Below are 13,607 nucleotides of genomic sequence, written 5' to 3'. Positions count from 1 at the left end.
AAAAGTGTGAAATTAAAAAGGAAGCACTACAAAAAAAAATGCCCTATAGTGACACATATTTTATAATGACACAACTTTTAGTGTCACTATAAGCTATTTTTAGCTATATTTTTTCTTATATGTCACTAAACCTTAAACACAACTTTTACTGTCATTTAAAATTATATTTACCTATATTTTTTCTTATATGTCACTATATAATTATAATTTTACCTTCTTTTAATTTTGTGTCACTATTATATTATTATTAATACTTTTAAAAACAACAAAACTTTATTAAATTTGACTAACTATTTTTCTAATATTTTGTTATTATTTTATAACTCAGTTATTAATATACGTACTTTAATATATTAAATCTGTCATTGTTTTACTAATATTTTACAAAATATATATTATTAATATTTTGGCATTTGATAATATTTTTATTGATATATTATTTTATTTTATTATGGATTGAAAAATATCTTTATTAATATATTTTAATTATTAATATTTTTGTTTAACGAAAATGCGAAAGAAGCAAAAGGATACGAGAGTTTTAAGAAAAAACTTTTAAGAAAGGATGGGCATTGCGTGACGGAGCTGCGGGAAAGGATGGGCATTGAGTGACGGAGCTGCAGAGTGAAAGAAGCAAAAATTCAAAACAAGGTTGCGTGACGGAGCTGCGGAGTTCCTCCCTTTGTTAATCGTCGAAACTATTAGAAGATGAGTTCATAGGACCTCTCTTAGGTATTTTCAATCCGAATCTAAATCTCTATTCATTCGTCTTTTTTATTCATGGTTGATTTTAAATACGGAACACTCACTTCACCGATCTCATAAATCTCTTAGGTATTTTCAATTCGAATCTAAATCTCTCTTAGGTATTTTTTTATTGTTTTATAGATTCACCATTTCAAAATTTGTCCAATTTCGAGGTCAATCTGCCGTTTCTGTTGATACAGTAAAAGTTATAGTCTACAGGTAATTTTTGTTTATAGTTGTAACCTTATCACTATCATTTTGGTTGTTAGATTTGAATTTGGTAGCATTCTATTTTTGAATCCAAAAAGATAACTCTGTAGCAGATTTCGCCATGTGTTTGAATAACTTTAGTTTATTTTCTTTTTTGTTTTTAAGGTTTCGGCATGCATTCTTTTTTTTAAAGGTTCTGTGAATTTCAATAACTGAATTACTTTATTCAGATAAACAAATAAGACAGCCTGAAATGCCTAAAATTCAGAAGTAGGATACCGATGTTGTGTTCTATTTATTTAGTTGTTCAAAATCATAATTCCTTGTCCTCTCTTGTAATCTATATCTGTTATTGAGAAAGAAAAAATAAAAGGACATTGAAATGGAAGCACTGAAAGATTATAGACACAAGTTCATAATACAACCAGTTAAGTTATTGTACACTATATAAAAAATAAAAACATAACCACCAAAATTTATTTTGTTCCTCCAAAATGGTGGTATAGGAACACTCGCCATAGCTGTCTTCACTGTGAAAAGTTCCTTTAAAAGCTATAAAATTTTCAATGTAATTACTGTAATTATTCCCCACAGAAACCCTCCACTATTGGCCATCCCTCTTGAACTTGGCACGTTTGTACGGAAAAAACAAACAATTTGCAGAGAAGGAGCATTTCTATAAGTTTAGATACTGTAAAAAAAAGTTTGCTAGCGTATAGGTGAGGTATAGTCTCTCTCTCTATATATATATATTTGGGGCCAATAATCACTTCTTTGTTTCACTTATTAAATAAAGTTGTTAAATCCGATTGTTTAGAGGCACATAGCAAGCAAAAAACATTATGGTAAAATAAAAAACAAATAAGCACGCTGATAAATTGGATTCACTGGAATGAAACTAGCAGAAAGGAAAATATTTTACATGTTATTTAACTGATGGAAATATTCCATCAAGTAGCATATGTCCACCATCACCCCCTGGTTTAGGCTAATTCAATGTCATATTCCTCATGGTAGGTTTATTTTAATTAAGGATTTGGGTAAACCAACTCCAATTACAAGTTTGTATATATAAGTTAATGTCAAGAATGAACTTATTATAAAGAATTATTGCTATTTCTTATGTTAAGCACTGCATTATTTTCAAAACCGGAATTGATGTATAAAGAACCAACCAAAATCTTTATTGGTGGGTCAAGTTAGTATGATGAACATTAAACAATTATGTTGAGTCTTTTGCCTTAACCAACTTTCTGAAAGAAAATGCATAAGATGAGAATCATGCACACCTTACCCTGTTTTCATGTGTGATGGATTGGTTTGAAGCAGCACAACTGATTTTTATTGCAACTTATATTCGTTGTGCATGGTACTCGGAAAACAAGGTTTATTGAAAAGTTTTACATGTTTCTATCTTGTTCTGAAATGACTCGTGCTCTGATCCTTTGAAACCAGACCCTGTCCTTTTGAAGTGTTGTAGCATTATACATCCTTTTTCAAACCCAAATGTTGGACAGATGTAGTTGTTAAGGTTGTTTAAGCCCATTTGAGGTGTGTAAGTCTTGGTCCTTTGAGTGAAATGATTCCCGTTTTGTTACACCTTAGAGGCGCCTAGTACTGGCCTTGCCTAACTCCCTAACCATGTTTAAGCCTAGGGATAGATGTAGTTGTTAAGGTTGTATTGGATTTGTATATTTTAATTGAATTTCCCCCATGAAATTGGTCGAGTATGAATATTAGTGGGGCAAGACAGTATCTTTCACTTGTATGTGAATGAATATATGTAACTTAGAAATGGGTTCAAAGGTTTTGGAATTGATTTTTATTTGGCTTCAATTATTTTCTCCACTATGTTTAGATTCGGTTTTTATTGTTTGTGACTTACCTTTCATTTTTATAACAATAATTTTTTTCATACTATTTTTCAGTTTATTATATTTGATGGATAAGAGTTGGATTTCTGATCAATCTCAAGTTAATGAGAAGTATATTAGGGGGGTTTTAAATTTTATTAATTTTGCATTTGAAAAATCATCTAAGGATGGAAAAATTTTATGTCCTTGCACCAAATGTGTTAATCGAGATTGGCGCTCTCGAATGGATGTTTATGAGCACATAGTCAATCGTGGTTTTCTAAAAGGATATACTAATTGGATTTTTCATGGTGAAAATGTTGGCCCTTCTATTTTTGAGAGTACATATCAAGATGGGAGGTTTGATCATGACATTGATACATTAATTCATGATGCTTTTGCAATGCATGCAACTAATGAGGGCCAAAATATAGATACAGACACGGAGGATGAGAATGTTGAACCATTAGTAAATGAAAATAATGTTCAACAATTTGAAGTTTCTTCATATAAGTTTTATAAGTTGTTGAAAGAAGTTGAGCAAGACCTTTATCCTGGTTGTAAGAAATTCACAAAGCTCTCTTTCCTTGTACATATCTATCATTTGAAATGTCTGAATGGGTGGAGCGATAAAAGTTTTTCAATGTTGTTAGAGTTGTTAAATGATGCTTTACCAGAAGAAAATACTTAGCCTAAGTCATTTTATGATACAAAGAATATAATTTCAGGATTGGGTTTAGGCTATGAAAAAATTCATGCATGTCCTAATGATTGTATATTGTATAAGAATGATTTATCCAACGATGAAAAATGCCCAAAGTGTAATTTTTCAAGATGGGAAAATAACTCTAATGATGATGAAGCCAGAAAAAAAAATACCTGCAAAGATTCTTCGTTGGTTTCCTCTCAAACCTAGACTACAAAGACTTTTTATGTCATCCAAAATAGCTTCTTTTATGACATGGCATGAGTATGGTCGAACTAAGGATGGACTTATGAGACATCCCGCTGACTCTTTGGCATGAAAGGATTTTGATAATCGATATCCTGAGTTTTCTTCTAACCCTCGAAATGTTCGATTAGGTTTGGCTTCAGATGGCTTTAATCCTTTCAAAACTATGGCAATTCCTCATAGCACTTAGCCTGTCATATTGATTCCTTATAATTTGCCTCCATGGATGTGTTTGAAACAACCTTCTTTTTTTCTCACATTACTTATTCTTGGTCTAAAAGGTCTAGGTAATAATATTGATGTTTATATGCAACCTCTTATTGAGGAATTGAAAGAGCTATCGGAAATTGGGGTAAAAACTTTTGATGCATGAAAAAAGGAGTCATTCCAAATGCGTGCTGTCGTCTTATGGACTATTAATGATTTCCCTGCTTATGCAAATTTGTCTGGTTGGAGTACTAAAGGTAAATATGCTTGTCCATGTTGTGGCTTTGAAACTGCCTCTAAGTGGTTACGTCATAGTAAAAAATTTTGCTATATGTGTCATCGTCGTTGGTTAGAGCCAGATCATAAGTGGAGGTACAATAAAGGAAATTTTGATGGAAGTCAAGAGTTTAGAGCTCCACCTAGGCCACTTGATGGAACTATTGTTTTAAGACAATTAGAAGAACTTGAAAACTCTTCTAAGAATGAAATTGGGGATGGGTCACCATGGAAGAAGAAAAGCATCATGTTCAAATTGCCTTATTGGCAATATAATGTTCTTCGCCACAATCTTGATGTAATGCACATTGAAAAAAATGTTTGTGATAATATTGTTGGAACGTTATTAAACTTAGAAGGGAAATCAAAAGATAATGACAAGGCACGTTATGACCTTGTCGACATGAACATAAGAAGTCAACTACATCCAAAATTGCATCAAACAAGGGGTAAATGTTATTTACCTAGAGCTTGTTACCAAATGACTTCAAAAGAGAAGGAAACATTTTTGGAAGTTCTTAAAGAAATAAAAGCTTCAGATGAATATACATCCAATATTTCAAGATGTGTGCAAGTGAAGCAACACAAAATAATTAGTCTCAAAAGTTATGATTGTCATCTTTTAATGCAAGAGTTTCTCCCTATAGCTATAAAAGGTCGTTTACCTGACAAAGTGGGTTTAGTTATATCCGATTTTTGTCATTTTTTCAAAGAAATATGTGGCAAGGTGCTTAGTGTGCATAAGTTAGAGTGTTTAGAGCATCAAATAGCTAAGACATTGTGCCAATTAGAAAAGATATTTCCTCCATCTTTTTTCACGGTAATGGTACATCTTGTTATCCATTTGGCATATGAAGCAAAAGTTGGAGGCCCGGTACATTACCGATGGATGTATCCAATTGAGAGGTATTAAATTTATTTTTCACTCATTTGATTGTAATTTAAAATTATACAATAAAATGTTATTTCTTATTCTATAAATTTAACTTATACTTTTAGGTTTCTCCTTACTCTAAAGTCTTTTGTTCGTAATCGAGAACATCCAGAGGGATCAATTGCAGAGGGATATTTAGCTCATGAATGCCTATTATTTTGCTCACTATATCTCTCTGGAGTAGAAACTGCTTTTAATCGGCCTAGGAGAAATGATGATGGCATTGATTCATTTTTTATGGAGAATACAAGTCTTGTTCATAAAGGTAGACCACTAGGGAGAAAAAGTAAAGTTGGATTCAATATAAAGAAAAGAAAACGAGTTTCTAGGGTGTCACTTGATGAGACAACATTGCTACAGGCACATAGATATGTTCTTTTTAATAGCGAAAGTATTGATCCTTTTAAAAAGTAAGAAATTTTCTTTTCCATTCATATTTGATTATTTAAATTTTCTTTGGTGCCTTACTATATTAATATTTAATATTTTTGTACTTTTTCTTTTCATAGAGAACACCTTGACCTTATTAGGAGACAAAATCGTCGATTGTCACCATATGAAATTGACAAAATTCATAGTCGTTCATTTCCTAATTGGTTTCGTGAACGAGTAAGTGTTAGGGACAATTAAATTCCATTTTTAAATTTTGTAATCAAATAAAAGTTTGCAATCTTTTAAAATAAAGTTTTGTGACTTATAGGTTGCACGTTTGGAAGAGCAATCTAGTACACTAGTGACAGAGGATATCAAGTTGTTGTCACGAGGTCCACTTCAAATGGCTAGAAGATATAGTGGTTATATTGTTAATGGAGTTAGGTTCCATACAAAAAAGCGTGAAAGATTCTTAAAGTCCCAGAATAGTGGCATTGTTGTCATTGTTAAGACAAGAAGTTATGCTAGTTCAAGAGATAAACACCCTAAGGAAGGGGAAATAAATTACTATGGTGCTTTAACTGATATAATTCAATTGGATTATTTGGGTAGATATAAGGTAATTCTTTTCAAATTTGATTGGGTTGACATAAATAGAGGGTGTAAAACTGATAATTTTGGCATGACATTAGTTAATTTCAAATGTCTACAACATACAGGGGATGATATATGTGATGATCCATTTATTTTTGCATCACAAGCCAAAAAAGTATTTTATGTAGAAAATGAAAGACAAAGTGATTGGCATGTTGTTGTGCATGCCAAAGCTAGAGATATATATTACTTAGGTGATGAGTGGTCTAATGAAATAGAACAAAGAAAAGAACACGACTTACAAGAGATAAATGATAATGATTTAATTAGGGCAGAAGTTGATGATAATGATGATGATATCATGGAATTCATAATAATCATGGAAGATGCTCTCCAAAATGCCAATGTTGAAGAGGAAATAGAGGGTTGGGGTGAAGATTTCTTCTAAATTTTTTTCTTCTAATATATAAGGTATGTAATTTTTTTTGTTATACTTTTACTTTATATGTGTATTTGTTGTTGTTGTTGTTGTTATTATTATTATCATTATTATTATTATTATTATTATGTTTTTAAATATATATATATATATATATATATATATATATATATATATATATATATACTAACATGGCTTTGGATTATATGTAGATATCATGGGGAGACGCAAAAAATTGCATACTATTCATAAAAATGAATCTCAAGTTAAAAAGCTACCAATTGATAACTCTACTGGAATTACTATGCAATATCAAGAACACAATCCTTCTATTCCAGAAAATAATATACAATTTGGAAGAGGTATACAATTCTTATTTAGTGCAAAAGAGCACAGTTATATCCTTGAGGCAAGTTTATCCCTTATATTTTATATTCTCAATTTTAATTTATTATATATTATAAAGTTTTTTTTTCCAATTCATTATAATAGGGTTTATAAGAGATGATATGGTGTCAAATGATAATCACCAGCCTAGCCAATCACACTTAGAGCAACAAACCGAAGACTTTAGTCATGTTGAATCTAAAACTTCTCTTGACAATACAAGGACAACTTTTAATGGAGGTAACTAGCAACAAATTGCCCCGTCTAAATCATATAAAGATAGAGAAAATAAAGTTAATTTATAGCTAACTAATTTCTCTTTGTTTGCTTTTAATTGTATTGTAGATCTCATATATGATATATATATATATATATATATATATATATATATATATATATATATATATTGATACTTGTGTGATTTAGGTGGAAAGAAAACTAGAGGTTATACACATATGCTGGATGTGTGGGATATGTCAGATGATGAATTCATAGTTGTTGAGGTAGATGCTTTGGGAAATCCTATTGGGTCAGAAGGAAAAACTCTTTTAAGTGCAATTGGTAGCTTGGTAAGGAGGCACCAATGTGCTCCTATCAATTATCTTAGTTGGAAAGACATGCCTGAATCTAATATAACTGACATGGTTGAACTAATATAGGTATTATATAGAATTTCATAAGTTGTAATTAATTTCATCTTTTGAAATGGTTGACTTGTTTATTATTGACTTTTATGATAGAGTAAGTTCCAATTTGTTCCTGAACTGTCTGAGCAAACCAAGAGAATACTAAAGGATAACATGAGTAATAAGTGGAGGCAATTCAAGCATGATTTGAAATCAAAGGCATATGATGCAAGTAAGACTAAGGAAGAAATGGCTGCCAACATCCCAGACAAAAGGGTTGATCCTTCTTAGTATCGTGATTTAGTACATCATTGGTGTTCTAAGAAAGGACAAGTGAGTATATATATAATATGATTAACATATTGTCTAATATAGAATTTATTTAGCAATATTTTTATATTTGATTTTTCTTTAACATGGTTATAGGACATAAGTATCATGAATAAAAGAAGTCGCTCAAAATATGAGGATCTACATTGCATGGGTACCAAAAATATCCCAAGGTTAATTCATGAGGTAATTTTTTTTCTTTGAATAATAATTTTTTTTTATTATGTTACTTATACTTATATGATTATTGATATTTCATTACTTACATTAGAAAAAAAAAAGGAGAATGGAGTGCAACCCTCACGAGCTGAAATTTATATTGATACTCGGACTCGAAAAGATGGGAGCATTGTGAATGAAAAGGCAGTCCATGTGATTGTAAGAATTCATATTTATATTTATCCTTATGTGCTAGTCCAGAGAAAGATTGAAATCTGTTTCTGTATAAACTTAAGATAATGGATGTTAAGCAGTAAAAAATTAAATATATATACTTAATATGCCATGAAAGAACCTTTCCATCTTTACCTCTTAAAAAAACCAATAAAGAAAAATATGGCATGAAAGTTTTCTGTGAACTCAACTTAATATTCCATTTTCCCCCAAATACACTAAAAATTCTGCACCAGTATCCTCTGGTTTCTGTACACTGTAAAGCCAGATTCACATAATAACAATGAATTTTATGATAGATAATGTCATCCATCCATGCGCTACTAGAAAGATAATGAGATTAGTGTCCACTGTCCAGTGTACTTCCTACTATGCTGTATTACAAGTAGTTATAAGCATCCAAACTACCATTCCAACAAATAACAATGAATCCTTATCCAACAAAGGTAGGCTAAACGGAACAGTTGATGCCTTGGGGAAGTATCAAATACCACATTTTTGTAACAACCTATGACAAGCATATTGACAAAGTTGAACCAAAGAAAAGAAGAATAACTAGGTTAAGTTTGCCAGCTGCCTAACAAAACTCTCTTCTATAATCCTGGCTAATGTTTGATAGAGAAAGAAAGAAATTAGCAAAGCTTAGAACCAATTTACATGTTCAGAACAAAATCACTTCGGTCATGCACAAAGAAGAGAAGATATTTAATGACCGTAGCAGATGACAAAACTAAAGATATAGGATGCAACAGGATATGTTATCTATTTGATTCAGAACAATTGATTGACCCGCATGCCCTGTGATTCTATATTATTTATTAGCATCCATACTTGCATAGACACACCTTCACGGATATATTATATATGCTTCTGGTATATCAAAATATGTTGCATGCATCCACATTGCATAGGATTTCCACGGTTGCTATTATGGTTACTCTTTAAAATTTCTTTTGATAAATATTAATGAGGCTAATGCTCATTTATTATCTTTTTTATGTTCTGTTACTTCCGTAGAAAAGGTTACAAAAGCATCTGGTGTCATACAAGATTGATAGTTTGGGTTATTTTAATTAAAATGGGTTTTGATGTAGGACGAATTAAAGAAGCATATGGTGGAGGTAGAAAGCTTAGGAGGATCTCAAACTGCTCCTGATTATACAAATTGGAAAAATGACATCTATTCAAAAGTGAAAGGGCTTGAAAAAAGAGGACATGTACATTGTCTTGGCAAACTTCCACTTGCTAAAAGTTCAAATACTGTAGCTCAAAGTTCTACTGCAGAACTTAGAATTCAAAAATTAGAGAAGGTACTTGGAAATCTTGTTTCTTTTCTTCAAGCATGATTTTTAGGAGTTCAAGAGATTAATGATATTATAGAAGCTGTAGATCAAGAGGTATTAACTCTTACAACTGACAAATGTCAATTGTGATCATATTTAACAAAAATATTACTTTACATATATTTCTTTTTTATGTTTAGATACCCGATGCTGCAAGTAACAGAAACGATTATAATAATAGCATTTAGTGAACTACAAGTGGTGGGTGTTAGGTGATATCGATAATGGTAAGAAATTTGAGTTGAGAAACATAATCATATAATTATTTTTTGTAATTTTAAGTGCATTTTTATTATTTATGACTGCAGGTTCTTTATAAATACTAGGATTTATACATGCTTATGCACATCAATAATGGGTAGGATATTACCCTGAGGTAAATAAAGATCCTTTACTATTCATTGAGCTAACATTATAAATAATATGTTATGAGCATGGATTGACATTGTTCTCTTTTTGGGATATAAAAGATTGATATTAATGTTAGCTTCTAATCAATATATGTTTCAAGTTGAGAAAATAAAAAATTTAAGATAGCTTAAACCCATAATGCAAATATGGGCATTATTATTACTTATCTTGAGCAATGCAATTATTTTCATGCTAAATGGAGTACAGGTATCTATTTTGAACTACAGCTACAAAATTCTGTAGTTTTTTTTTCATACTTTTCCTTCTCACACCCACCATTTTAGCAATGGAAACAGAACATTAACAAATTGATTTCTTTGCTTTTACCCATTCGTGTTGTAGAAAATGAACCAAAGAACAAAGGTAGTTAGTACACATTGCTTTCACATTTAAATACCTGAATCTGTTTCTAGAGTGGATGTTAACTAACAAACATATATGATGTTGTAAATTGGTCTATATTCTTTTATACTAGTTAAAATTTGTCTTTCTCATTAACATCATTTATAATTGTTATGTATGGGGTGAGCTTTAATAAGATCTTGTTTTCCAATTCTAGACTTTTTTATATATTTTTTATTTGTCATTAAATCATCTTATAATTTCTTTTTTTCATATGCAGATTGTTAATATTTCCAATTCTAGGCTTGGATTGCAGGATTGCTTGTAAGTGCATGACGGATTTTCCTGCATATAGAATAGTTTGAATTGTTGTTGTTTTTGTCCATAGATACTGTAGGGGGTTAAGCATAGACTTAGAATATTGTGGGGTGGTGCAATACAAGATATGCACAAGATTGTTTTGATGTCTTTTATATATAGTGTGGAAGGGAAAGATGAAAAAAGCAAGGATATCTGAAAAATGAAATACATAAATATCTAGTTCTGAAGTGTGATCCTTTGTGGGAACCAATTGTAATTGAAGAAACCATCAAGATAAGATTCGTAACAGCTAGCCTAGCCACTAATGGTTGCTTTTTCTTAATTTCCATGGCAGGGATCAATTCCCACTTTCTTGTCTCCCTATTATTATTATATATCCACCTACACCTGAAACAAACAAAGTAAAACTAGCGCACCACGAGGATTTTATCTTCTTTTTTTTTATCTTTTCAAATGTTCTTTGATGTATTTTAAAATTTATATCGGTTATACTTAAGGGAGACTCTACTCATGCTAAATAAAATTTCTAATCATGTCAAGTCTAGAAATTGGATAGCTGTTGTCAATGGTGCAAGCTCAATCAAGAGATAAATGTTAGTATTCAATATATCAATGCATTACAAGAAAAAATTGGGTAAAATTCAAAAATACAATTTCAGAGAAAAATTATTTAAAAGAAAATATAGATTGCAAGAAATATATATTCAAAAGGTAAAATGTAAAGCATGTATATTAAAGATGAATATGTTTAAAATTATTAAAAATAATAATAATAGGCAATCAATTTAAAGAATTTAAATTTAAAAACAAATTGAAAATATGCACAATTATTTAATATAGTACACTAAAAAATAAATATTCTCCAATGTTATTTATAAGATAAGATGAACGAAAGAGTATAGTATTTCTTGATATCATGGTATTGTGGTATTAAATTGGTATGAATGGATGAAAGATTTTATTTCTTTTAAATTTTTATGTATGGATGACAATATTTTTTTACATGCTAATTAAATAGATATTTACAAGATATTTATTGAATTTGTGACATTACTAATGAAATTTAATTAAATAGGTATAAGCTATAGTGACACACAATATATGTTGGCATAGGTTAATAAATGTATTCCTAAAAAATGTAGGTATAACATATAGAGACACACAATATATGTTGGTATATGTTAATAAATTTATTCCTAAAAATATGTGTATAAGTTATAGTGACACACAATACATGTTGGTATATGTTTGTAAATTTATCCCTACAATTGCTATAAAGTGTAGCTATAGGTTATAGTGACACACAATATATGTTGTTAAATCTCATTCAAAATCAACACAAAAATTGTGTGTGGGTATATGTCAAATAAGTTTATACCTACATAATTTTTATCTATAGTGACACTTTTTATATGTCACTAAAAGTAACGTTTCTTGTAGTGAAGGAGAACAGTTCAAGTTCAAGGTAGAATATGTGTTTGTTACAATACTGCAATTTATTGTGAGTGGATCTATGTATTTGCTATGGTTTTATAATCTGTCATAGAGTGAGACTCTCGTTATTCTTTGACATTACAGTTTTCTTGTTTAATGAGAAACATGGATTTAATGATATTAGTGTACTTATTTCAATTGGAACTTCTTGTGCACAATTGACTTTATTTAATAAAATTGTTGCCTTCCAAAAAAAAACTACTAGAAGGATTGTATTCTAAGTTGGTTATTGTAACGTGGTTTAAAAAAAAATGTGGCTGATTTAGTAGCCCGGAACGGGCCGTTCCCAATCTGGAACGGGCCGTTTCAAGCTATTAAATTAAACTGAAATTCATGGTTGGGAACGGGCCGTTCCGGAGGGAGAAAGGGCCGTTCCAAATTCCAGAACGGGTCGTTCTGGTTGGAGAACGGGCCGTTCTGGAAGGAGAATGGGTCGTTCCGGAGGGAGAACGGGCCGTTCCAGATGAGTCCCGGAACGGGTCGTTCTATTTTCAGAACGGGCCGTTCTGGGTGTGGATTTTGTGCGTGAATTGGGAGTTCGGAACGGGCCGTTCCGAACTCGGTACGGGCCGTTCTGGGGCAATCCGAAAATCTATAAATAGGGGTTAGGGGCCTTCAGGAAAATGTGAGTTTCTAGAGAAAAGTTTTAGAGAGAAGGTCTCTGGGTCAGTGAGCTCCTTTCTCTCCCAAATTTCTCTGTTTGACTCTTTTTCTCCTCTAGACCACTAATGCCTTCTGACTTTTCTTGAAATTCAGATTAGAAAGCTTGCTTTGGGATGATTGAAGTTTCGGGTTGAGCTTTGAAAGGGGATTCTATTTCATCACAGTTGTTGGCTATTCTGAGCTAACCTTCAGGTAAGGGAAGCTAGAATGTTTGTTGTGTAGGTTGCATGTGAGTTTAGAAACTCAATAGGTGCATGAATGTTGAGAATCCATAGATGGATTGAAGAAAATCTCATCTTTTGGGGTTTTGAGAAAAAGGAGGATTTTGATGTATAGGTTGGATGCATGTGAGATTTGAGTTATTTTAAGTTGTATGGAGCCTATGTATTGTGTTTTGTGTTTGCATGTGGCTGGATTTGTTGGTTTGAATGAGAATTTCTGAACTCTTTGACTGGGATTAGGCTAGGCGCAGGTTGAGTGCGCCAGGCATGGAAGAGCTTAGGGCTCTCAGGTTGGATGTTGGGCCAGACGTGATTTGGTTGCGTCAAGCATGGATACTCTTAAGAGTCTCTGTTTCAAGGACACCGAGCGTGAGTTGAACGCGCTGGGCGTGGATGAGTTTTAGGATTCTCAGGTTGGGATTAGGCTGGGCGAGCTCAGGCTACGCCGAGCGTAAATATGTTTAAAAATAATTATTTTAAATTGATGCTTAT

At 31.6% G+C, this 13,607-nt stretch overlaps 1 protein-coding gene across 9 annotated transcripts; it reads left to right on the top strand.

Annotated features, from left to right (window-relative positions):
- The first annotated feature begins 518 nt into the window (after positions 1–518).
- On the top strand, positions 519–8,113 carry LOC114915096 (uncharacterized). 9 transcript variants are annotated; one of them, XM_083070815.1, is made up of 12 exons: positions 519–732; positions 889–966; positions 2,886–5,151; positions 5,245–5,589; positions 5,689–5,788; positions 5,880–6,170; positions 6,476–6,616; positions 6,797–6,993; positions 7,077–7,211; positions 7,398–7,630; positions 7,712–7,930; positions 8,024–8,113. In XM_083070815.1, exons 3-7 carry the CDS (start codon positions 4,154–4,156, stop codon positions 6,485–6,487), a joined length of 1,746 nt encoding a protein of 581 aa, XP_082926941.1. In that variant the 5' UTR covers positions 519–732; positions 889–966; positions 2,886–4,153; the 3' UTR covers positions 6,488–6,616; positions 6,797–6,993; positions 7,077–7,211; positions 7,398–7,630; positions 7,712–7,930; positions 8,024–8,113. The 9 variants fall into 9 exon arrangements, with proteins under 9 accessions (XP_082926941.1, XP_082926936.1, XP_082926938.1 ...); XM_083070810.1 differs by having other exon boundaries at positions 521–732; positions 5,880–6,616; positions 6,797–6,946; XM_083070812.1 differs by having other exon boundaries at positions 521–732; positions 5,880–6,616; positions 7,398–7,474.
- Positions 8,114–13,607: the final 5,494 nt, after the last annotated feature.

This window comes from Cajanus cajan, chromosome 3, assembly GCF_000230855.2.
Source record: "Cajanus cajan strain Asha chromosome 3, NIPB_CcT2T_4, whole genome shotgun sequence".
NCBI lineage: Eukaryota > Viridiplantae > Streptophyta > Magnoliopsida > Fabales > Fabaceae > Cajanus > Cajanus cajan.
The sequence above is the reverse complement of the archived record's forward strand: the minus strand, read 5'-3'. Positions and strand labels throughout refer to the sequence as shown.

Coding starts and splice junctions, on each gene's coding strand:
- LOC114915096 (XM_083070814.1), top strand. CDS start 4,154: ATGCGTGCTGTCGTCTTATGGACTATTAATGATTTCCCTGCTTATGCA. Junction 5,590..5,688: donor AGTATTGATCCTTTTAAAAA/GTAAGAAATTTT, acceptor TTCTTTTCATAG/AGAACACCTTGACCTTATTA. Junction 5,789..5,879: donor CTAATTGGTTTCGTGAACGA/GTAAGTGTTAGG, acceptor TGTGACTTATAG/GTTGCACGTTTGGAAGAGCA.